The 24,844-nt window shown below is 47.0% G+C and overlaps 1 protein-coding gene across 7 annotated transcripts in view; it reads right to left on the reverse strand.

The window, feature by feature from the left end:
• Nucleotides 1-250: 250 nt before the first annotated feature.
• Nucleotides 251-24,844, reverse strand: part of LOC120027612 (solute carrier family 12 member 7-like) — a 118,910-nt gene continuing 94,316 nt past the window's right edge. For 3 of the 7 annotated variants that reach the window (XM_038972604.1, XM_038972608.1, XM_038972606.1), the window contains 9 exons: nt 22,317-22,485; nt 21,633-21,828; nt 17,592-17,761; nt 16,189-16,320; nt 11,662-11,769; nt 8,581-8,753; nt 7,539-7,553; nt 4,417-4,550; nt 251-3,980 (listed from right to left, as the gene is read on the reverse strand). In XM_038972604.1, the coding sequence (XP_038828532.1) occupies nt 3,889-3,980; nt 4,417-4,550; nt 7,539-7,553; nt 8,581-8,753; nt 11,662-11,769; nt 16,189-16,320; nt 17,592-17,761; nt 21,633-21,828; nt 22,317-22,485 (1,189 nt within the window). In that variant the 3' untranslated portion in view covers nt 251-3,888. Of the gene's footprint in view, nt 3,981-4,416; nt 4,551-7,538; nt 7,554-8,580; nt 8,754-10,925; nt 11,034-11,661; nt 11,770-16,188; nt 16,321-16,851; nt 17,291-17,591; nt 17,762-21,632; nt 21,829-22,316; nt 22,486-24,844 lie in introns of those variants that run through there. The other 4 variants (XM_038972610.1, XM_038972605.1, XR_005473330.1 and 1 more) reach the window with 4 other exon arrangements.

Consider the following 24,844-nt stretch of genomic DNA (forward strand, 5'->3'; position numbering starts at 1 on the left):
ATTTTAGAACAAGGCTGTAACGTAACAAAATGTGTAAAAAGTCAAGGGGTCTGAAAACTTTCCGAATGCAGTGTATATTCTACACAATATACTGTATTTATCTCAACAGAATATAATGTAAAGCGCAACATTACATTCAGTTGTGTCCAACAATGTAGCCTAGGATTATGTTGGAATAGGAGATATTACCCTGCTGAAATAAATATTTTTATCCAATGAAAAACCTAACAAAATGACACAGTAGGCTATACAGTTCTGACATAATTCAGCACTTTTATTTATATTTACTCAGAGGCACAGATACAATTTAAAAGGGCCACCCTCCACTATGTGTGCGCCCCACAAGTGACTTCCTACTAGAGTCTGTGACGTGTATCCACTAAGCTGGACAGCAGCAGTACCACCACACGCTGGATACACTGCTTCTCTCTCAGAATGAGCGGAGGCTCACTCCTCAATCGCTTGGAATCGCTTCATATAGAAGATTGTTACCATTTACAGAGAGAAAGAAAGAAAGCGATTCGAACAGGTTTATTCTCCTTTGACAAAGCCTCCACGGTATTCACCTCGAGGTAGATTACATTCTCTCGTCACTTAAACCAGATTGGTGGAACATATGCTGCTTACACGTCCTATACAGTTACCCAGAAGCCTTAGCTTTGTGTCCTCTAAGGTTTCTTTACACTATTAACAATGTGATATTTCATATCAGACTCAAAGATTTGATCTTTGGGGGCTAGAAACCTGAAAATAATAAAACATGTAAAAATTAACTTAAAATCATATTAGTAACATAACCCATTCTCCAACTGGCTCCTCTAAAATCCTTTCTGTGAAATCTCCACCTGAGTCCAAGCAGAGGTCTTCAAAAACCTTTGTGTTTCCAATGGGTTAGGAAAAAACACAAACATACCTGCAAACATCTTGACATATAAACCCCCACCCCTCCTTAAAATCACAAGACTCCAGTCCTGAAAAGTCAGAGTCAGGTATAACGTAACTGTTAAGTGCAGACAGACACTACGACTACTAGACACAACATTGTCTAACTGATGGTCGACTCTACAACAACAGAGACACTCATTGAGACATACTGTTGAAAAATACAATGTTCTGGTTACAAAATACTACACAGCTACAAAAAAGTGGAGGTATATACAGGAGTTAGGGGAGTGATTCCTTCCTTTGTCCCAATAGTTTCCTATATCTGGCGCCAGTTGCCTATAGAAGTAGCCTACATGTGACCTAGAAATCACAGATACCATTGCCTCCACTGTTAATATGCAGCCTACAAGGAAGTCATGTTGTAACTAGGAACCTGCATACTGCTCGTTGGTATCACTGCTCTTTATTAAGCTTTACGTATTGGCCTCAAGGCCTTCGTCAGAGCTCTCTTTTTCCCCCCTCATCTTATTCAACTGTTACCAAGCACCTGTAACAAAGAGAGCTCAGATGTACGAGTGCCTTTTCAATTTTGTAACCAGAAACTCAAAATGCTCTTTTAGCTAATAATTTGTGTTCAAATGTGTGTAAATCTGTGTTTCCAAATCAAAATAATTAAGTGGTTATAATGCCTTATAATGCATTTACAAATTAAAGGTGCCCTACAAGCACCTTCATCTGTTAACGCGTGCACTGTGGCTGACATTGACAAACATATACTTTCACATCAGTCTATTTGGCACGCTTCTTCCTATACAAAGTCAAAATGATTCATTGGGGTCAGCTGACATGAAACCTAGAGAATAAGGATATAAATAATAGGAGAACAAATCCTGACATTGAACAGTGTGATCAGCGGATTCCTATGGACCCCACATCCTATGGACCCCACATCCTATGGACCCCACATCCTATGGACCCCACATCCTCTGTCCTATATGATTGCTCTAAGAGACAGCATGTTTTCAGTAACCCCCCCCCCCCCCCCTCCCCCCTCTCTGCATGCTCATCTTCAGAGAGAGAAAACATTGATGGTTCGGACCACAACATGGAACAGAGCTACTTCATATTGACACTCTTCCCGTCTATTCTATTCCAGTACAGAATCTTGGTCTGGTGTCCTGCGATAGACAAGTGATACTCACAAATCCCAACCATGTTTGGTTCTACCATGTAGTGGTCACTGTATTACAAGGAAAGGGAAAGGGGGGGGAAATACCTAGTCAGTTGTACGACTGAATACATTCAACTTAAATGTGTCATTCGCATTTAACCCAACCCTTCTGACAGCATCCCAGCCTAAAGACTTCTATTAGCAGAGCTAAACTATGCAGTGAACAGAAAATACTGCACTACCAAACATCGAAAGACGGAGCAAAATGCTGTGTGTTGACGATGTCCCTAACGACACCTAAAACGGACACAACAGTGGTTCTGTCATGCCAAATAGTGTGCCCCTCTAAACCATTAGCGTCCGTTGCTATATCTATTTGGGGGGGGGGGGGGGGGGGGGGGGGCGACGACACTATTTGGGACGATGGCTCCAACAACAACCTTTTGTTTCTGATTGAGGGTCAAAGACAATTGAACAATTGTTTTAGTTGATGACTAAGTCAGATTGAGCTCTCGTGTCAAACCAGCTCATGACTTGTCCTGTACGTTGATGTATAGATCCAACGGGCTCTGGTAGGGGAAGTACCTTAATGACCCCAGTTGTCCTAGACTTGTTAAACTGTGGAACAGCACGTGAATTTAAACCAGCACTCCTGAACACAGGATCTTTACAACAAAAAAGTAATTTCCATTCCCTGCACCCTTGAATACAATTTCCAATAAATCTCAACTTTGTGAATCTTTATATAAATATGCAACAAGGGCTAAATACAATAGTATATAGTATGGCTATCTTCCCATTGGAACGGCTGTACTTGGGGGGGCTTTGACCAATGCTACAGAGCAAAATACCACAGGGTCCATTTAGGAGACCTCCCAGGCAAGGTGGACCACCTTCAATGTCTCAGGGCTTAGTGAGATGTCTGCAAGTCACCACATCAACAGCATCTATTGCACAATCAAATCCTTGGCCTATCCCTTGCCAAAGCCCCCCGCCACACACACACACACACACACACACACACACACACACACACACACACACACACACACACCTCTTTCAGACGTTGTGCTGCACTCAACAACCTTTAATAATCAAGGGACAAGGGAGCTCAGGAAAGCTATAGCAACAACTTGATGTGTGGGACAAATTTGAAATAAAAGTAAGCTTTGTTTTGGACTTGCCACCTAACATCCACTCTAACAGAGCTCTGCTGTGGGTTAGGATACTGCACCGATTCACCGAAGCATGTTATTCCAGGTCAAAATTATTCTAATTTAGTTCATACAGATATTAGATGGACCAGGATATATTCATCTATTTCAGGGTTCATAGGAGATGGATTTCTGAGCTGAAAGATACCTTCGAGGCAGCCGGTTGACATCAATTCGAACCAAAATGAGGACAAACTAAATGATGATTCCCTACATAGTGCATTACACATGACTAGGGCCCTTGGTACACAATTACCATGAACATACATGACAACTCAACACATAGAGACAGAGAGTGAGGAGAGAATAAGAAAATCTGAACAATAAACATCAACACGTGTCAAATTAAAAGTTAAAGTGTATGAATGCTGTATCCTCCAGTCTCTCGGCGTGATAGGCAGGCCCCAGGACACCTGTGCTCTCTCCACGAATCAGGGCGATGCTATCACATCACACAACCCTGATTGGTCGTCCCTTCCGAGGTCAAGAAGTCCTCTGTCCAATACCATGGCCCCCCCCCCCCCTCCGACAATCCCACAGCAACCCAAAGGATTATTTCTCCCTAAAATGCCACCTATTGCCGTGGCCCGTGCACGCCATTTCTTGGGAACGAGCGTTTTAAGAGTAGATAGTGATGACCTCGCGGCCGCCCCCGCGGACCAGGAGGACCCGGTTGAGACCCTCAAGCAGAACCTCCAGGAACTCCATGTCTGAGATGCCAGGGGTCAAGGAAGAAACCAGTCACATTACATGACAGGGGTGGATACAGGTCACGTGACTGGCAAGGGGAGCGCATCAGCTGTAAAGCTATTAGCTATAATATGTATTAAAATATTTAATTCTTTTATTTCATCTTTATTTAACCAGGTAGGCTAGTTGAGAACAAGTTCTCATTTACAACTGCGACCTGGCCAAGATAAAGCAAAGCAGTTCGACACATACAACAACACAGAGTTACACATGGAATAAAACACACATACAGTTAGAGATACAACTCAACTATTAACAACTAAACAACCTTTGTAAAGAGAGTCATCCTCAACCTTGTCAGATCGCTGATGACGATGCATTTGAAGTTAACTTTGGGTTCTACTGACATAAATAGTCAAAGTTGAATAAAACAGACATTTGTCTTTAAAAGGATACAGTTCTCGTCACCCCCTCTGTTTTTGGGCGGTCCCGGCATGTTGAGCAGGACCAGGTGGGCTCCTTGTGACCTGTTCACCACCACCTCATTCAGCTTGACCGCAGTGTGCATCCTGCGCACGTTGGACTGGTTCCTATACCACACAATGGTGACAGTGAAGAGAGCAGGCTGAACACACCTCGACCCTGACCTCTAACCTTCGAACCTGACTTTTCCAATATTGACATTGAATCCTTAGTAGAAATACGATGCTCAGCTCCAACTTTGACCAGTGATCCTCCATGTACGTCATCAATGTATAAAACATGGTCTAAAATTATGACTCAACCAACAACAGCTAATCTAAAAATCTGTCATTGTTTTCACTTGACACTAAATATTGGTAAGAAAACGGGATTTGTCAAAATCAAAGCATTCAGTGATGATTGATAAAACACTTCTTGATAATATTGAGCAAATACAGTTTGTATCGTGAGATTGGTAGCCTTTAACACAAAGAGATGAGGACACGAAGCAGGACACGAAGCAGGACATAAAGCAGGACACGAAGCAGGACACGAAGCAGGACATAAAGCAGGACGCGAAGCAGGACATAAAGCAGAACCGCTGGGTGGTTATGATAGCGAAGCCTTAGGTGTTATCATTACACTCTGAATTAGAGATCAGGATGGTAGTCAAAGCAGCATCATACTTCACAATGCAGCCGTGGCAGGAGGCCCTGGTGTACTGACTAACACAATGCAGCCGTGGCAGGAGGGCCCTGGTGTACTGACTAACACAATGCAGCCGTGGCAGGAGGGCCCTGGTGTACTGACTAACACAATGCAGCCGTGGCAGGAGGGCCCTGGTGTACTGACTAACACAATGCAGCCGTGGCAGGAGGGCCCTGGTGTACTGACTAACACAATGCAGCCGTGGCAGGAGGCCCTGGTGTACTGACTAACACAATGCAGCCGTGGCAGGAGGGCCCTGGTGTACTGACTAACACAATGCAGCCGTGGCAGGAGGGCCCTGGTGTACTGACTAACACAATGCAGCCGTGGCAGGAGGGCCCTGGTGTACTGACTAACACAATGCAGCCGTGGCAGGAGGCCCTGGTGTACTGACTAACACAATGCAGCCGTGGCAGGAGGGCCCTGGTGTACTGACTAACACAATGCAGCCGTGGCAGGAGGGCCCTGGTGTACTGACTAACACAATGCAGCCGTGGCAGGAGGGCCCTGGTGTACTGACTAACACAATGCAGCCGTGGCAGGAGGCCCTGGTGTACTGACTAACACAATGCAGCCGTGGCAGGAGGGCCCTGGTGTACTGACTAACACAATGCAGCCGTGGCAGGAGGGCCCTGGTGTACTGACTAACACAATGCAGCCGTGGCAGGAGGGCCCTGGTATACTGACTAACACAATGCAGCCGTGGCAGGAGGGCCCTGGTGTACTGACTAACACAATGCAGCCGTGGCAGGAGGGCCCTGGTGTACTGACTAACACAATGCAGCCGTGGCAGGAGGGCCCTGGTGTACTGACTAACACAATGCAGCCGTGGCAGGAGGGCCCTGGTGTACTGACTAACACAATGCAGCCGTGGCAGGAGGGCCCTGGTGTACTGACTAACACAATGCAGCCGTGGCAGGAGGGCCCTGGTGTACTGACTAACACAATGCAGCCGTGGCAGGAGGGGCCTGGTGTACTGACTAACACAATGGGTAAGCCTATGGGTATGAAATATTCCGAATGCTGATTGGTTGACAGCCATGGTATAGCAGGGTATACCACGGGTATGACAAAACATGTATTTTTACTGCTCTAAATACGTTGGTAACCAGCTTATAATGGCAATAAGACACCTCAGGGGTATTGTGATATATGGTCAATATACCACGGCAAAGGGCTGTGTCCAGGCACTCTGCGATGCATCGTGCCTAAGAACAGCCCTAAGCCTTGGTATATTGGGCATATACCACACCTTGGAACTTATTGCTTCAGTATAATACTGTGTTGTATACACAGCACTCCAGTATTTAACTTGTTCTTTAATTGACCAGTTCATTATGATATTGGGTGCAATATTGAAAAGCCCTTCTTGAGATAGAGCGAACAGCAAAGTAAAAAGAAAATGCAGAGCATGATATGAATGGCTTGTAGCGGAATAAACACGTCACTAATACAATGAGGCACTTCCAAAGAAACTGCTGTTTTCCATCCAGTTGAGATTTGACAGTGTAAAGACAATATCAGACTGATTGTAATTACCAATTTAAATGGATTTTGAACGCCTGATAGTCTTTGGATCTGGTCCCTATACTAAACAATAAGGCGTTGACAGTATTGTTTGCTATGACTAAGGTCTGTGTATGGAAAGCGCAATTTTTGGTTGCACCTGCTACATAACATGACGCAATCACATGCAAATTAACTCTAGGGAGGCCCTTCCAGTTTAACTCTAGGGAGGCCCTTCCAGTTTAACTCGAGGGAGGCCCTTCCAGTTTAACTCGAGGGAGGCCCTTCCAGTTTAACTCGAGGGAGGCCCTTCCAGTTTAACTCGAGGGAGGCCCTTCCAGTTTAACTCGAGGGAGGCCCTTCCAGTTTAACTCGAGGGAGGCCCTTCCAGTTTAACTCGAGGGAGGCCCTTCCAGTTTAACTCGAGGGAGGCCCTTCCAGTTTAACTCGAGGGAGGCCCTTCCAGTTTAACTCGAGGGAGGCCCTTCCAGTTTAACTCGAGGGAGGCCCTTCCAGTTTAACTCGAGGGAGGCCCTTCCAGTTTAACTCGAGGGAGGCCCTTCCAGTTTAACTCGAGGGAGGCCCTTCCAGTTTAACTCGAGGGAGGCCCTTCCAGTTTAACTCGAGGGAGGCCCTTCCAGTTTAACTCTAGGGAGGCCCTTCCAGTTTAACTCTAGGGAGGCCCTTCCAGTTTAACTCTAGGGAGGCCCTTCCAGTTTAACTCTAGGGAGGCCCTTCCAGTTTAACTCTAGGGAGGTCCTTCCAGTTTACGAGACAAATGTTGGGAGGAATGGGATATGGCTGGGAGGTAAACAAGATGAAGGACACAGAAAATGACTACTGTTACAGAGCAATAGGCACACACATGCACACAGCCTATGGCAAAATGAAATGTGACTTACAGACTCTCCCACTCTCTAGAAGGAGGAAAACGAGACAAAACAACAAACAGGCTTAGACACTTTCCAGAAACCCCTGGTGTATCTACTGTAGCACAGTTAAACACAGACACCCCTCGTGTATCTACTGTAGCACAGCTAAACACAGACACCCCTGGTGTATCTACTGTAGCACAGCTAAACACAGACACCCCCGGTGTATCTACTGTAGCACAGTTAAACACAGACACCCCTGGTGTATCTACTGTAGCACAGCTAAACACAGACACCCCTGGTGTATCTACTGTAGCACAGCTAAACACAGACACCCCTGGTGTATCTACTGTAGCACAGCTAAACACAGACACCCCTGGTGTATCTACTGTAGCACAGCTAAACACAGACACCCCTGGTGTATCTACTGTAGCACAGCTAAACAGAAACCCCTGGTGTATCTACTGTAGCACAGCTAAACAGACACCCCTGGTGTATCTACTGTAGCACAGTTAAACACAGACACCCCTGGTGTATCTATTGTAGCACAGTTAATCACAGTGCTTCCCTAATTTTAGGGGGATGGTTCCAGTCAGATGTTTTCACAGCTCAAATGTACTGTAATCAAGAGATGGGAAAAACAAATCGGACAAACTAACTATCCCTTTTAAATGCATGTTCTCTATTATTGGCCTCTGTGGGTCAGGTCCAGTAGTTTCCTAATAATGTTGGGGCTTGTTTGATTTGAGGCTGTGTATTCAACTAGACGTTCTAATCTGCCCTTTGAGATGGTGGGTTCAGAGAGACAAAGACATGATGGTCATTAGTCCAAACGGTGCATGTGATGCTCTGCGTGGTGGAGTCATGCATTGGGATGTGCCCACACACAGTCACACAGTCACCATGCCAACGCAGCCTGAACACACACCGTGCAGGCCGTGTAACCATTTCAATAAAAGGTTTCTACAGATGGTCCTAACAGTACAACAGGGACACTTGCTGAAGAGTCACTGGCTACTCCATTTTGGATCTGGAAGGATTAAGGATAAGAGGTTCGATGTGGTTGACTCACGGCTTCATGTTGAAGAGGTCGCGCACACCCATGTTGGCCTCGGAACGGTTACGGTTGCGCTCGGAGAGGAACTTATCCTTGGTCCACGTCATGTGGATTCGGTCAGGGCCGATGTCGGGCTTGTCGTTGATCGCGGCATGGGACGCCGTGTTTCTGTCGTGGATCAGCTGGGCCTGAAGGAGATGGAAATGATGAGACAGAGACACACCGACAGACAGACAGACAGACAGAGACAGACCGAGAGACAGAGAGACAGACCGAGAGACAGAGACAGACACAGAGACAGACCGAGAGACAGACCGAGAGACAGACCGAGAGACAGACCGAGAGACAGACCGAGAGACAGAGACAGAGAGACAGAGACAGAGAGACAGACCGAGAGACAGAGAGAGAGAGATATTATATATGAGAGAGACAGAGCGAGAGTGAACGAAAGACAAAGACAGTGGCGTAGAGAGAGAGATGGAAGAAGAGCGAGACAGAGGAAGAGAGAGAGATATATACAGAGAGGGAGAGACTGAACTATGGAGTTCCACAAACCTGGTAGTCAGAAAGACACCACTCATGCAGTCAACTCACATAGCAAAAACACGTGTTACATCACAATAAACATGAATGACATGGACAGTATACAGGGTTACAGTCATACCAACATCTATGATAGCAAACGTGTTCTTTACACAGGCCAACAGCGCTTTAGTAAGGAGTGAGGGAACATGCTAGTTGGAGCTATGACACTGAGACGGAGTGAAGATCCACAGGGAATGAACCAGGTGGAGGGGGGGGTGGACCAGGTGGAGGGGGGGGTGGACGGAGTGAAGATCCACAGGGAATGAACCAGGTGGAGGGGGGGGTGGACGGAGTGAAGATCCACGGGGAATGAACCAGGTGGAGGGGGGGGTGGACGGAGTGTAGATCCACGGGGAATGAACCAGGTGGAGGGGGTGGACGGAGTGTAGATCCACGGGGAATGAACCAGGTGGAGGGAGTGGACGGAGTGTAGATCCACGGGGAATGAACCAGGTGGAGGGGGGGGGGGCGGAGTAAAGATCCACGGGGAATGAACCAGGTGGAGGGGGTGGACGGAGTGTAGATCCACGGGGAATGAACCAGGTGGAGGGGGGGGGCGGAGTAAAGATCCACGGGGAATGAACCAGGTGGAGGGGGTGGACGGAGTGTAGATCCACGGGGAATGAACCAGGTGGAGGGGGGGGACGGAATAAAGATCCACGGGGAATGAACCAGGTGGAGGGGGTCGACGGAGTGAAGATCCACGGGGAATGAACCAGGTGGAGGGGGTCGACGGAGTGAAGATCCACGGGGAATGAACCAGGTGGAGGGGGTCGACGGAGTGAAGATCCACGGGGAATGAACCAGGTGGAGGGGGGGGGGGGGCGGAGTGTATATCCACGGGGAATGAACCAGGTGGAGGGGGGGGTGGACAGAGTGTAGATCCACGGGGAATGAACCAGGTGGAGGGGGGTGGACAGAGTGTAGATCCACGGGGAATGAACCAGGTGGAGGGGGGGGGACGGAGTGAAGATCCACGGGGAATGAACCAGGTGGAGGGGGTCGACGGAGTGAAGATCCACGGGGAATGAACCAGGTGGAGGGGGGTGGGGGGTGGACGGAGGAGGGAGAGATAAACAAAAGAAGGATGACACCACGGTGCACTTGATCAATGACGCATGCTGAAAGAGGTGAGTCCATGACATCCATAGGGCCCACTACGGTGAATAACCTACACAGCCACTATCTACCATAGTGGGTCTGTCCGGGGGGCGACTAACTGGACATTTTGACTAGACTTACTCCAGGTCTTTGACTTCTAGCAGCTGTGGCTGTGTAAGCGTGGTCTCTGAGGGTTGGTGACTGGGGGGGTAATGATGATGCTGGTCCTTGAGGGTTGGTGACTGGGGGGGTAATGATGATGCTGGTCTCTGAGGGTTGGTGACTGGGAGGGTAATGATGATGCTGGTCTCTGAGGGTTGGTGCCTGGGGGGGGGGGGGGTAATGATGATGCTGGTCTCTGAGGGTTGGTGACTGGGGGGGGTAATGATGATGCTGGTCTCTGAGGGTTGGTGACTGGGGGGGTAATGATGATGCTGGTCTCTGAGGGTTGGTGACTGGGGGGGTAATGATGATGCTGGTCTCTGAGGGTTGGTGACTGGGGGGGTAATGATGATGCTGGTCTCTGAGGGTTGGTGACTGGGGGGGGTAATGATGATGCTGGTCTCTGCGGTGGTAGGGGCCTGCAGTCACAGGGGTGATGGGGTACAGATGAGGGGGTGTTGGGGTTACAGATGAGGAGCTGTTGGGGTTACAGATGAGGGGATGTTGGCTACCTCGTCCTCCTGTGTGTCCTCCAGCTGTCGACTGGGGTCAGAGCCTGAGGCTCCGGTCTGGTTCTTCCTTCTGATGGAGCTACGTGACGTGTCGGTGATACCCTGAATCTGAGCCCCGCATCAGCAGCCAGACAGTACAGGGGGCCAAAGGTCATACAACGAACAGTAGGGTAAGGGGGGGCTAGGAGAGCTCTGATACCCACAACCCAATGACATATCTACGTTGTGTTTACACAACCTCCCTTAGATAAAACCCTGGAAATGTAACCTCATTGGTGATGTCAGGGTACATCCAGGGACCAATAACAGCTAAAATGTGACCCCAAGTCAGAAATGTACCCACATTCCAATGGCATTATTCACATTTTTGTCTCATCAAGAGTGACTTGCAAGTCACAATAAGTACATTCAAGAAAGAAACATGAAACCACATAACAACGAGCACTGCAATTAAAATCCTTCAAGATAAAAGTACTAAAGGAATATAACATGAATTTTCTGATGAAGGTGTTGAAAATCAGTAACAGATTATATTTCTTTATAGAAACAGAATACCTACACTGGCATGCGTAACATACCAAATGGCACCCTAAGCCCTAATTAGTGCACTCCTTTTGACCAGAGCCTATAGGTCCTGGTGAAATGTAGTGCCCTATAAAAGGAATAGGGTTCCATTTGGTACGGAACCTTAAAGGCCGACTGTTGTAGTGAGTGTGCCCTGCAGACAGGGGGTTACCTCTCTCTCCCTCTCCGTCCGCGACAGCTGCATCTGTTTCAGCATCTGAGAGCGCTGCTCCATCACCAGGGTCTTCTCATAGGTGAAGGCTGAGATGTCGCTGTCGTGCTGTTCACACACATTATTATGCAGAGTAAGGCACAACATGTCAGTTGTTATCGGTTCTGTAGGAACGCGTCGGTTGTTATCGGTTCTGTAGGAACGCGTCGGTTGTTATCGGTTCTGTAGGAACGCGTCGGTTGTTATCGGTTCTGTAGGAACGCGTCAGTTGTTATCGGTTCTGTAGGAACACTTCAGTTATTATCGGTTCTGTAGGAACGCGTCAGTTGTTATCGGTTCTGTAGGAACGCGTCAGTTGTTATCGGTTCTGTAGGAACACTTCAGTTGTTATCGGTTCTGTAGGAACGCGTCGGTTGTTATCGGTTCTGTAGGAACGCGTCGGTTGTTATCGGTTCTGTAGGAACGCGTCGGTTGTTATCGGTTCTGTAGGAACGCGTCGGTTGTTATCGGTTCTGTAGGAACACGTCGGTTGTTATCGGTTCTGTAGGAACGCGTCGGTTGTTATCGGTTCTGTAGGAACGCGTCGGTTGTTATCGGTTCTGTAGGAACGCGTCGGTTGTTATCGGTTCTGTAGGAACACGTCAGTTGTTATCGGTTCTGTAGGAACACGTCAGTTGTTATCGGTTCTGTAGGAACACGTCAGTTATTATCGGTTATTGCCGGGGCGTGTCGGTTATTAACCGGGGCGTGTCGGTTATTAACCGGGGCGTGTCGGTTATTAACCGGGGCGTGTCGGTTATTAATTGGGGCGTGTCGGTTATTAATTGGGGCGTGTCGGTTATTAACGGGGCGTGTCGGTATTAACGGGACGTGTCGGGTATTAACGGGACGTGTCGGGTATTAACGGGACGTGTCGGGTATTAACGGGACGTGTCGGGTATTAACGGGACGTGTCGGGTATTAACGGGACGTGTCGGGTATTAACGGGACGTGTCAGCTATTAACGGGACGTGTCAGCTATTAACGGGACGTGTCAGCTATTAACGGGACGTGTCAGCTATTAACGGGACGTGTCAGTTATTAAATGGGACATGTCGGTTATTAAATGGGACATGTCGGTTATTAATGGGACATGTCGGTTATTAACGGGACATGTCGGTTATTAACGGGACATGTCGGCTATTAACGGGACATGTCGGCTATTAACGGGACATGTCGGCTATTAACGGGACATGTCGGGTATTGCCGGGACATGTCGGTTATTAACGGGACATGTCGGCTATTAACGGGACATGTCGGGTATTGCCGGGACATGTCGGGTATTGCCGGGACATGTCGGTTATTAATGGGACATGTCGGTTATTAATGGGACATGTCGGTTATTAATGGGACATGTCGGTTATTAACGGGACATGTCGGCTATTAACGGGACATGTCGGCTATTAACGGGACATGTCGGCTATTAACGGGACATGTCGGCTATTAACGGGACATGTCGGCTATTAACGGGACATGTCGGGTATTGCCGGGACATGTCGGGTATTGCCGGGACATGTCGGTTATTGCCGGGACATGTCGGTTATTGCCGGGACATGTCGGTTATTAATGGGACATGTCGGTTATTAATGGGACATGTCAGCTATTAATGGGGCATGTCAGTTATTAATGGGGCATGTCAGCTATTAATGGGGCATGTCAGTTATTAATGGGGCATGTCAGTTATTAATGGGGCATGTCAGTTATTAATGGGGCATGTCAGTTATTAATGGGGCATGTCAGTTATTAATGGGACATGTCAGTTATTAATGGGAAATACAAGTTATTAATGGGACATGTCGGTTATTAATGGGACATGTCAGTTATTAATGGGAAATAAAAGTTATTAATGGGACATGTCAGTTATTAATGGGAAATAAAAGTTATTAATGGGACATGTCGGTTATTAACGGGACATGTCGGTTATTAACGGGACATGCCAGTTATTAACGGGACATGCCGGGTATTAACGGGACATGTCCGTTATTAACGGGACATGTCGGCTATTAACGGGACATGTCGGCTATTAACGGGACATGTCGGCTATTAACGGGACATGTCGGCTATTAACGGGACATGTCGGGTATTGCCGGGACATGTCGGGTATTGCCGGGACATGTCGGGTATTGCCGGGACATGTCGGTTATTGCCGGGACATGTCGGTTATTAATGGGACATGTCGGTTATTAATGGGACATGTCGGCTATTAATGGGGCATGTCAGTTATTAATGGGGCATGTCAGTTATTAATGGGACATGTCAGTTATTAATGGGGCATGTCAGTTATTAATGGGACATGTCAGTTATTAATGGGAAATAAAAGTTATTAACGGGACATGTCGGTTATTAACGGGACATGTCGGTTATTAACGGGACATGTCGGTTATTAACGGGACATGCCGGGTATTAACGGGACATGTCGGGTATTAACGGGACATGTCGGGTATTAACGGGACATGTCGGCTATTGCCGGGACATGTCGGCTACTGCCGGGACATGTCGGCTACTGCCGGGACATGTCGGGTACTGCCGGGACATGTCGGGTATTGCCGGGACATGTCGGTTATTGCCGGGACATGCCGGTTATTGCCGGGACATGCCGGTTATTAACGGGACATGTCGGCTATTAACGGGACATGTCGGTTATTAACGGGACATGTCGGTTATTAACGGGACATGTCGGTTATTAACGGGACATTTCGGTTATTGCCGGGACATGTCGGTTATTGCCGGGACATGTCGGTTATTGCCGGGACATGTCGGTTATTAATGGGACATGTCAGTCATTAATGGGACATGTCCGTCATTAATGGGACATGTCCGTCATTAATGGGACACGTCGGCTATTAATGGGACACGTCGGCTATTAATGGGACACGTCGGCTATTAATGGGACACGTCGGCTATTAATGGGACACGTCGGCTATTAATGGGACACGTCGGCTATTAATGGGGCACGTCGGCTATTAATGGGGCACGTCGGTTATTAATGGGGCACGTCGGTTATTAATGGGGCACGTCGGTTATTAATGGGACACGTCGGTTATTAATGGGACACGTCGGCTATTAATGGGACACGTCGGCTATTAATGGGACACGGCGGCTATTAATGGGACACGTCGGCTATTAATGGGGCACGTCCGTTATTAATGGGACACGGCGGCTATTAATGGGACACGTCGGCTATTAATGGGGCACGTCCGTTATTAATGGAGCACGTCCGTTATTAATGGAGCACGTCCGTTATTAATGGAGCACGTCCGTTATTAATGGAGCACGTCCGTTATTAATGGGACACGTCCGTTATTAATGGGACACGTCCGTTATTAATGGGACACGTCAGTTATTAATGGGACACGTCAGTTATTAATGGGACACGTCAGTTATTAATGGGACACGTCAGTTATTAATGGGACACGTCAGTTATTAATGGGACACGTCAGTTATTAATGGGACACGTCAGTTATTAATGGGACATGTCAGTTATTAATGGGACATGTCAGTTATTAATGGGACATGTCAGTTATTAATGGGACATGTCAGTTATTACTGGGGCATGTCCGTTATTACTGGGGCATGTCCGTTATTAATGGGGCATGTCCGTTATTACTGGGGCATGTCCGTTATTACTGGGGCATGTCCGTTATTACTGGGGCATGTCCGTTATTACTGGGGCATGTCCGTTACTAATGGGACATGTCGGCTATTAATGGGACATGTCGGCTATTAATGGGGCATGTCGGCTATTAATGGGGCATGTCGGCTATTAATGGGGCATGTCGGCTATTAATGGGGCATGTCGGTTATTAATGGGACATGTCGGTTATTAATGGGACATGTCAGTTATTAATGGGGCATGTCGGTTATTAATGGGACACGTCGGCTATTAATGGGACACGTCAGCTATTAATGGGACACGTCGGCTATTAATGGGACACGTCGGCTATTAATGGGACACGTCGGCTATTAATGGGACACGTCGGCTATTAATGGGGCACGTCGGTTATTAATGGGGCACGTCGGTTATTAATGGGGCACGTCGGTTATTAATGGAGCACGTCCGTTATTAATGGGACATGTCAGTTATTAATGGGACATGTCAGTTATTAATGGGACATGTCAGTTATTAATGGGACATGTCCGTTATTAATGGGACATGTCCGTTATTAATGGGGCATGTCCGTTATTACTGGGGCATGTCCGTTATTACTGGGGCATGTCCGTTATTAATGGGGCATGTCCGTTATTACTGGGGCATGTCCGTTATTACTGGGACATGTCCGTTATTACTGGGGCATGTCGGTTACTAATGGGACATGTCGGTTACTAATGGGACATGTCGGTTACTAATGGGACATGTCGGTTACTAATGGGACATGCCGGTTACTAATGGGACATGCCGGATACTAATGGGACATGCCGGTTATTAATGGGACATGTCAGTTATTACTATTACATGTCAGTGCCCCAGAGGTGTACAGGTAAGCTCACCATCTCCACCACCTCCACCTCAGCGTCCAGACGGAGGTGGTAGAGGAACATCTGCAGGTCCTTCTTCATCTGAATACTGTTGTCATCCATATTAGCCACCGTGAAGATACGCATCTTACACTTCCTCCACACCTGGAGAGACAGAGAGAGAGAGAGCGAGACAGACAGAGAGAGACAGAGACAGAGAGAGCGAGACAGAGAGAGAGAGAGACAGAGACAGAGAGAGACAGACAGAGAGAGCGAGACAGAGAGAGACAGAGAGAGAGAGACAGAGAGAGAGAGGAGGGCGAGGAGAGGGCGTGAGAAAAGAGCGAGGAGAGAGAGGAGAAAGCATGAGAGAAAGCGAGGAGAGAGCAAGGATGGTATAGGAAACAGAGAAAGAGTAGGAGAGATGGAGGGAAAAAGACAGGAGAATGAAACCCTCCATTTGATCTGTGTGTAACCCAATGAAACGTGTCAATTATAGAGTATTATTATGTGTGCCTTTAAAGTGTGTTAAAAATGTAAGTACTGTACAGTATACTAATCTCCTCAATTTATTAAGTACACCACCCCGTTCACCAAAATGGTTCGCTCCTACAGACAGTGAGTCATGTGGCCGTGGCTTGCTATATATAGCAGGCAGACAGGCATCGTTAGAATGGGCAAAACCAAGTGACCTAAGTGAATTTGAGCGTGGTATGATCGTCGTTGCCAGACGCGCCGGTTCCAGTATCTCAGAAACGGCCGGCCTCCTGGGCTTTTCACTCACGACAGTGTCTGGGGTTTACAGAGAACGGTGCGACAAACACAAACACATCCAGTCAGCGGCAGGCCTGTGGGAGAAAACAGCTTGTTGATGAGACGTCGAAGGAGAATGGCAAGAAACAGGCAAATGTTGGCGCAGTACAACAGTGGTGTAAAAAACAGCATCTCGGGACTGACAACTCGTCAGTCCTTGTCGCGGATGGGCTACTTACAGCAGACGACCACACCGGGTTCCACTCCTATCAGCTAAAAACGCGAAGAAGCGGCTCCAGTGGGCACGCCATCACCAACACTGAACAATTGAGTGGAAAAACATCGCCTGGGCCGACGACTCCTGGTTCCTGTTGCGTCATGGCTGATGGCAGAGTCAGGAAGTGGCGTAAGCAGCATGAGTCCATGGACCCATCCTGCCTGGTATCAACAGTACAGGCGGGTGGTGGTGGTGTACTGACGTGAGGAATGTTTTCCTGGCACACGTTAGGGCCCTTGATACTAATTAGCAACGTTTAAACGCCACACCTTGTAGAATTCATGCCCTGAAAAACTCTGTTCTGGAGGCAAAGGGGGTCCGACCCGGTACTAGATGGGCGTACCTAATAAACTGGCCAGTGTGTGTATTTTTTATTCCATCCTGGTGAAATGCTAACCGTAGATACCTTGTGCTGGCGGAGGAGGAAGGGTAGCAGCATGAGCAGTCCTCCGTCGTGGACGATCCACCACACGTCTATGGTGCCCTCGCCAAAGCGATCCGCGTTGGTGGGGAAGCTGTCCACGTTCTTGGCCACTAGTAAGGCCTGATTTGCCGCCGTGGTCTCCCTCACAGTTTCTGTGGAGGGGACAGAGAGAGAAAGGCGGTTAAATACATACACGCCCCCATCTCAGTAATGTTATTATAGGGGATTGTGCATCATGTTCATTTGAAAGACACATGTATGACTGGGGACATACAGAGAAGGAACTGCCAGATGCTTCATAATAGCCAGGAAGTAGTCTTACTGGGAGCCACATTTGAAATGAAATACATTGAATACATGGAGCAGGGTGTGATTTTCTCTCTCATTAAAACATGATTTAAATGTCTTTTTTTGGAAGGGCTGTGGTCATCATTGAATTAATACATTAAATATATACATCTCATGGTAGTGGGAAGCTATTTGATCGTTTTTTCACAGGTCCATTATTTTCCCATTACGTCTTATAGAAACCCGATATTCTGGGCAGCCCTGGTGTGATGGAGAGGAATGGCAGAGCAGACCGTCAATATGACCCTAAATATTTTGATGTGCAACTTGGAATGTGATGTGCAACTTGGAATGAGGACCAGTGATTCTATAGCGAAAATTTAAAAAAACTCACATCTGTGCTGTTTTTGGAGCAATGTTTTTAAACTGCATATCATTGTTCCCTCTTCAGAGTACACTGATGAGGTATTGTATCATTACATTGACCGTGAGAACCAGAGGATCTCAAGGTTTCTATTTAAATGAAGTATATAGGCTATTACATATCACTGGAGTAGGTCTACCATGTCATTTGTCCACGGCATCTAAACTGATGACCCCCCCCCCCCCTCATTTACAGAACAAACACGCTATACAGCGAAAAGCACGTCACCTGACCTCCTGTCCAGACCATCCACTCCACCCATCAGGTCAGACAAATCAGACCATTAGATGGGGCGCGCTGCACGCTTCGGGAGGAATTTCATCCCAGGGGCTATGACGGTTATGGACAACTCCCCATATGTGCAGGGGTGGGGTGGGGTGGAAGGTATCTGTCTGACATATGGGCTGGTGTGGGGTGGGGTGGGGTGGGGTGGGGTGGAAAGTATCTGTCTGACATATGTGCTGGTGTGGGGTGGGGTGGGGTGGGGTGGGGTGGGCAGGGCTGGGCAGGTGTGGGGTGGGAAAGGGATCTGTCTGACATATGGGCAGGTGTGGGGTGGGAAAGGGATCTGTCTGACATATGGGCAGGTGTGGGGTGGGAAAGGGATCTGTCTGACATATGGGCAGGTGTGGGGTGGGGTGGGCTGGGGTGGGGTGGGGTGGGCAGGGCTGGGGTGGGGTGGGGTGGAAGGTATCTGTCTGACATATGGGCTGGTGTGGGGTGGGGTGGGGTGGAAAGTATCTGTCTGACTGGTCCTATTGTGTGTTTCCGGCTGTGTTGTCTATGTGTTGTTGAGGCTGTGTTTTCTATGTGTTGTTGAGGCTGTGTTGTCTATGTGTTGTTGAGGCTGTGTTGTCTATGTGTTGTTGAGGCTGTGTTGTCTATGTGTTGTTGAGGCTGTGTTTTCTATGTGTTGTTGAGGCTGTGTTTTCTATGTGTTGTTGAGGCTGTGTTGTCTATGTATTGTTGAGGCTGTGTTGTCTATGTGTTGTTGAGGCTGTGTTTTCTATGTGTTGTTGAGGCTGTGTTTTCTATGTGTTGTTGAGGCTGTGTTGTCTATGTGTTGTTGAGGCTGTGTTTTCTATGTGTTGTTGAGGCTGTGTTTTCTATGTGTTGTTGAGGCTGTGTTTTCTATGTGTTGTTGAGGCTGTGTTTTCTATGTGTTGTTGAGGCTGTGTTTTCTATGTGTTGTTGAGGCTGTGTTGTCTATGTGTTGTTGAGGCTGTGTTTTCTATGTGTTGTTGAGGCTGTGTTGTCTATGTGTTGCTGAGGCTGTGTTTTCTATGTGTTGTTGAGGCTGTGTTTTCTATGTGTTGTTGAGGCTGTGTTTTCTATGTGTTGTTGAGGCTGTGTTTTCTATGTGTTGTTGAGGCTGTGTTTTCTATGTGTTGTTGAGGCTGTGTTGTCTATGTGTTGTTTAGGCCTATGTGATGTGTAAGTAGTGCTACGATTTCCTCTTGTAGGACAAACGTGAATCTGAATTGTTTGACCTTTTCCAGTCATAACGACCGTCATGATTCACAAGCAGTGATATGGTTTCATTCAATCAATGAATCAAAGTTGAATGTTGGTATTATTTTCTCCTTTGTGGCATGAGGAGTGGCAGCTCATAAACTGAAGAGAACTTAAGATTGGTTAAGATTGATTGGCTTCCTTCTCTCGTTGATACGTTTCCCACCTTCCCAATCCAGACACAAAACACACGAGTTACACACAGGACTTCATTACCATAATGTGGGATGTGATGGGTATACGTTGTTTTCTATTCACTACAGAAAACTGTAAAGGAAGTAATGTTAGGAAAGAACAATCTTGACCTACAGTGGTCAAATGGTTTGATAGAAATAGAAGCACCAACAGCTGACATGTGAAAGCTTAATTACAATATTATGGCCATGATAAAAACAAGAGAATGGAATTGGATCAATTAGGAAAAAAATGAGTTTTCCGCCGTCACTCGCGTGTGAAATCACGAGTTGAGATGCAGCCGTCACTCGCGTGTGGAAATACGAGTTGAGATGCAGCCTCCACTCGAGTGTAGATCGGCGTTTCTTAAATCCATATGAATGTTGAGTAGGCAAACGCACCAACTAGAACACTAAGACATAGGAGGAAGGCTTACCTGTTTTACAGACGCAATTATGTTATCCATATAGAGCCTATTTGTCGGGATAGCTATTTCCTCCAATACCGTCACCTTGCATTCCTTAAATAGGCCCACCTCCTTTCTGCGTCGGACTCGGGCCTCATGTCTGGGGCGGAAAATCAACTTCTGAAAGTACCATGCTTAGATTCACAATGACATCAGATTGATTTCTTTGCAAACAGCGACAGGTTCGTTGCAAACAAACACTGGTTTGGCATTGGATAAATAAGGTAAGATGAATATATTTGAATAGAGTAGGTAGGACTATTAATAGAGCCGTTGGTGATTTTACCACTAAATCAGATACACATTATAATGTTTTTGTTATTGAATTGATTATCCCACTAACAACGTGTTAAATGACTAGCGTAGGGCTATGAACTGCGAAGCTAGTAGGCTATTGGCTAATTATAGTCTGGCCCACCGAATACTACAAGCTCAGGAACAAATTGGTGGAGGCCAAACCTAGTTGCCAACCCCCGTTGTATATTGTCAATTCAATCACCCTGTTCACCATCATAAATCAGCATCATTCAAAAATGTGTGGTTATGGTGCTAAACTTGAAGTTGAGGCTGTGTTGTCTATGTGTTGTTTAGGCCTATGTGATGTGTAAGTAGTGCTACGATTTCCTCTTGTAGGACAAACGTGAATCTGAATTGTTTGACCTTTTCCAGTCATAACGACCGTCATGATTCACAAGCAGTGATATGGTTTCATTCAATCAATGAATAGATGTCTCTGTGAAGTGATGTTGTTGCTCACCGGTTCACTCTGAAGAAGTACACAACGTCGCTTGCAAACTCGGATGTATATATTTAACCTCAAAGAATCGGACCTTTTTTCCCCCAATTTTCGCCTAAAATGACATACCCAAATCTAACTGCCTATAGCTCAGGACCTGAAGCAAGGATATGCATATTCTTGATACCATTTGAAAGGAAACACTTTGAAGTTTGTGGAAATGTGAAATTAATGTAGGAGAATATAACACATTAGATCTGGTAGAAGATAATACAAAGAAAAGAAACATGCGTTTTTTTGTGTGTTTTTTTGTAAACTCGGATGTATATATTTAATGTATTACATGAATGGTGACTACTATATTCCGAAAAATACATTTGAGATTGGCCCAGTGTCAAATCCCAGTGGGTCACACTGACTAACCTATGAAGTTCTTCCAGGAGACGGGGTCATTAGACTGTTTCCACGTGCCGGGCCAGGCCATTAGGACTGTGTTGTGTTTCATGCCCCCCAGGCCTGCCGTCTGGATGAGGTGGGAGAAACCATCGCGCAGGTTGGACGATGCCACCACATGGCAGAAGCCCTTGGTACGCTCCGTCGTCATCGACGACTTGACGTTCTGATGGAGAAAGAGAGAGAAAAGAAGGACAATAATATGATTTCCTGATGTGAAAGAATCGTAATGGACTCAAACCCTGGTAATCAATACCTATGTTTGTATTTTAGGTGTTGAGGCATGATATTTGTAGCATTCTCTTGGTAATCTGAGGAACTGCTCTCTGAAAATTGCTTTGGTCTACCAGTAGATGGCAGTCTCTTTAAAGGAATAACCGGCAGCAACCTCTAAACTCCTCTCACGCTGGTTGCTTCTCTGAACAGGTGTCTCAGAGACATAGGACACATCTACTGTAGTCTAAAGGGTATTTCTTTCCTCAGCTCCGTTCCTCCATAATCACTGCTACATTAAAGACGTTAGGAGAGAGATTCCCCACCATTTTCCTTTCACCTACCAGGTTCTTTCACGTCATTACTGACGAAGAAGAAGAAGCCACGTACGACTATTGAAACAAATCCACAGCGTAGAATCTGAGCCGGGGCCTACAGTACCTGCTCAGCCTTCTTGACCTCGTCCTCCTTGGTCATGTAGGTGCCCTGCAGCACAGAGCCCACGATGGTCAGGCCTTTCCCTGCTTTGAGCTGGGTGCAGAAGGAGAGCAGGCGTGGGTGTTTCACCGTGTGGTCAGACTCCAGGTTCAATAGCACCAGCATCTGGGGCCTACGACCAGGGAAGACAAGGGTAATGAGACATAAGACAAGTCATACTGTATTATAACCTACGACCAGGGAAGACGGGGGTGAACATACTGTATTACAGCCTACGACCAGGGAAGACGGGGGTGAACATACTGTATTACAGCCTACGACCAGGGAAGACGGGGGTGAACATACTGTATTACAGCCTACGACCAGGGAAGACAGGGGTGAACATACTGTATTGTAGCCTACGACCAGGGAAGACAGGGGTGAACATACTGTATTATAGTATACGACCAGGGAAGACAGGGGTGAACATACTGTATTATAGTATACGACCAGGGAAGACAGGGGTGAACATACTGTATTGTAGCCTACGACCAGGGAAGACGGGGGTGAACATACTGTATTATAGTATACGACCAGGGAAGACGGGGGTGAACATACTGTATTACAGCCTACGACCAGGGAAGACGGGGGTGAACATACTGTATTATAGTATACGACCAGGGAAGACGGGGGTGAACATACTGTATTACAGCCTACGACCAGGGAAGACGGGGGTGAACATACTGTATTATAGTATACGACCAGGGAAGACGGGGGTGAACATACTGTATTACAGCCTACGACCAGGGAAGACAGGGGTGAACATACTGTATTGTAGCCTACGACCAGGGAAGACAGGGGTGAACATACTGTATTATAGTATACGACCAGGGAAGACGGGGGTGAACATACTGTATTATAGTATACGACCAGGGAAGACAGGGGTGAACATACTGTATTACAGCCTACGACCAGGGAAGACAGGGGTGAACATACTGTATTACAGCCTACGACCAGGGAAGACAGGGGTGAACATACTGTATTACAGCCTACGACCAGGGAAGACGGGGGTGAACATACTGTATTATAGTATACGGCCAGGGAAGACAGGGGTGAACATACTGTATTATAGTATACGACCAGGGAAGACAGGGGTGAACATACTCTATTATAGTATACGACCAGGGAAGACAGGGGTGAACATACTGTATTATAGTATACGACCAGGGAAGACAGGGGTGAACATACTGTATTATAGTATACGACCAGGGAAGACAGGGGTGAACATACTGTATTATAGTATACGACCAGGGAAGACAGGGGGGAACATACTGTATTATAGTATACGACCAGGGAAGACGGGGGTGAACATACTGTATTATAGTATACGACCAGGGAAGACAGGGGTGAACATACTGTATTATAGTATACGACCAGGGAAGACAGGGGTGAACATACTGTATTATAGTATACGACCAGGGAAGACGGGGGTGAACATACTGTATTATAGTATACGACCAGGGAAGACGGGGGTGAACATACTGTATTATAGTATACGACCAGGGAAGACGGGGGTGAACATACTGTATTATAGTATACGACCAGGGAAGACGGGGGTGAACATACTGTATTATAGTATACGACCAGGGAAGACAGGGGTGAACATACTGTATTATAGTATACGACCAGGGAAGACGGGGGTGAACATACTGTATTATAGTATACGACCAGGGAAGACGGGGGTGAACATACTGTATTATAGTATACGACCAGGGAAGACGGGGGTGAACATACTGTATTATAGTATACGACCAGGGAAGACGGGGGTGAACATACTGTATTATAGTATACGACCAGGGAAGACGGGGGTGAACATACTGTATTATAGTATACGACCAGGGAAGACGGGGGTGAACATACTGTATTATAGTATACGACCAGGGAAGACAGGGGTGAACATACTGTATTATAGTATACGACCAGGGAAGACAGGGGTGAACATACTGTATTATAGTATACGACCAGGGAAGACAGGGGTGAACATACTGTATTATAGTATACGACCAGGGAAGACGGGGGTGAACATACTGTATTACAGCCTACGACCAGGGAAGACAGGGGTGAACATACTGTATTATAGTATACGACCAGGGAAGACGGGGGTGAACATACTGTATTACAGCCTACGACCAGGGAAGACAGGGGTGAACATACTGTATTATAGTATACGACCAGGGAAGACAGGGGTGAACATACTGTATTACAGCCTACGACCAGGGAAGACAGGGGTGAACATACTGTATTACAGCCTACGACCAGGGAAGACGGGGGTGAACATACTGTATTACAGCCTACGACCAGGGAAGACAGGGGTGAACATACTGTATTATAGTATACGACCAGGGAAGACAGGGGTGAACATACTGTATTACAGCCTACGACCAGGGAAGACAGGGGTGAACATACTGTATTATAGTATACGACCAGGGAAGACAGGGGTGAACATACTGTATTATAGTATACGACCAGGGAAGACAGGGGTGAACATACTG

Source organism: Salvelinus namaycush, chromosome 33, assembly GCF_016432855.1.
Source record: "Salvelinus namaycush isolate Seneca chromosome 33, SaNama_1.0, whole genome shotgun sequence".
NCBI classification, from domain to species: Eukaryota; Metazoa; Chordata; class Actinopteri; order Salmoniformes; family Salmonidae; genus Salvelinus; species Salvelinus namaycush.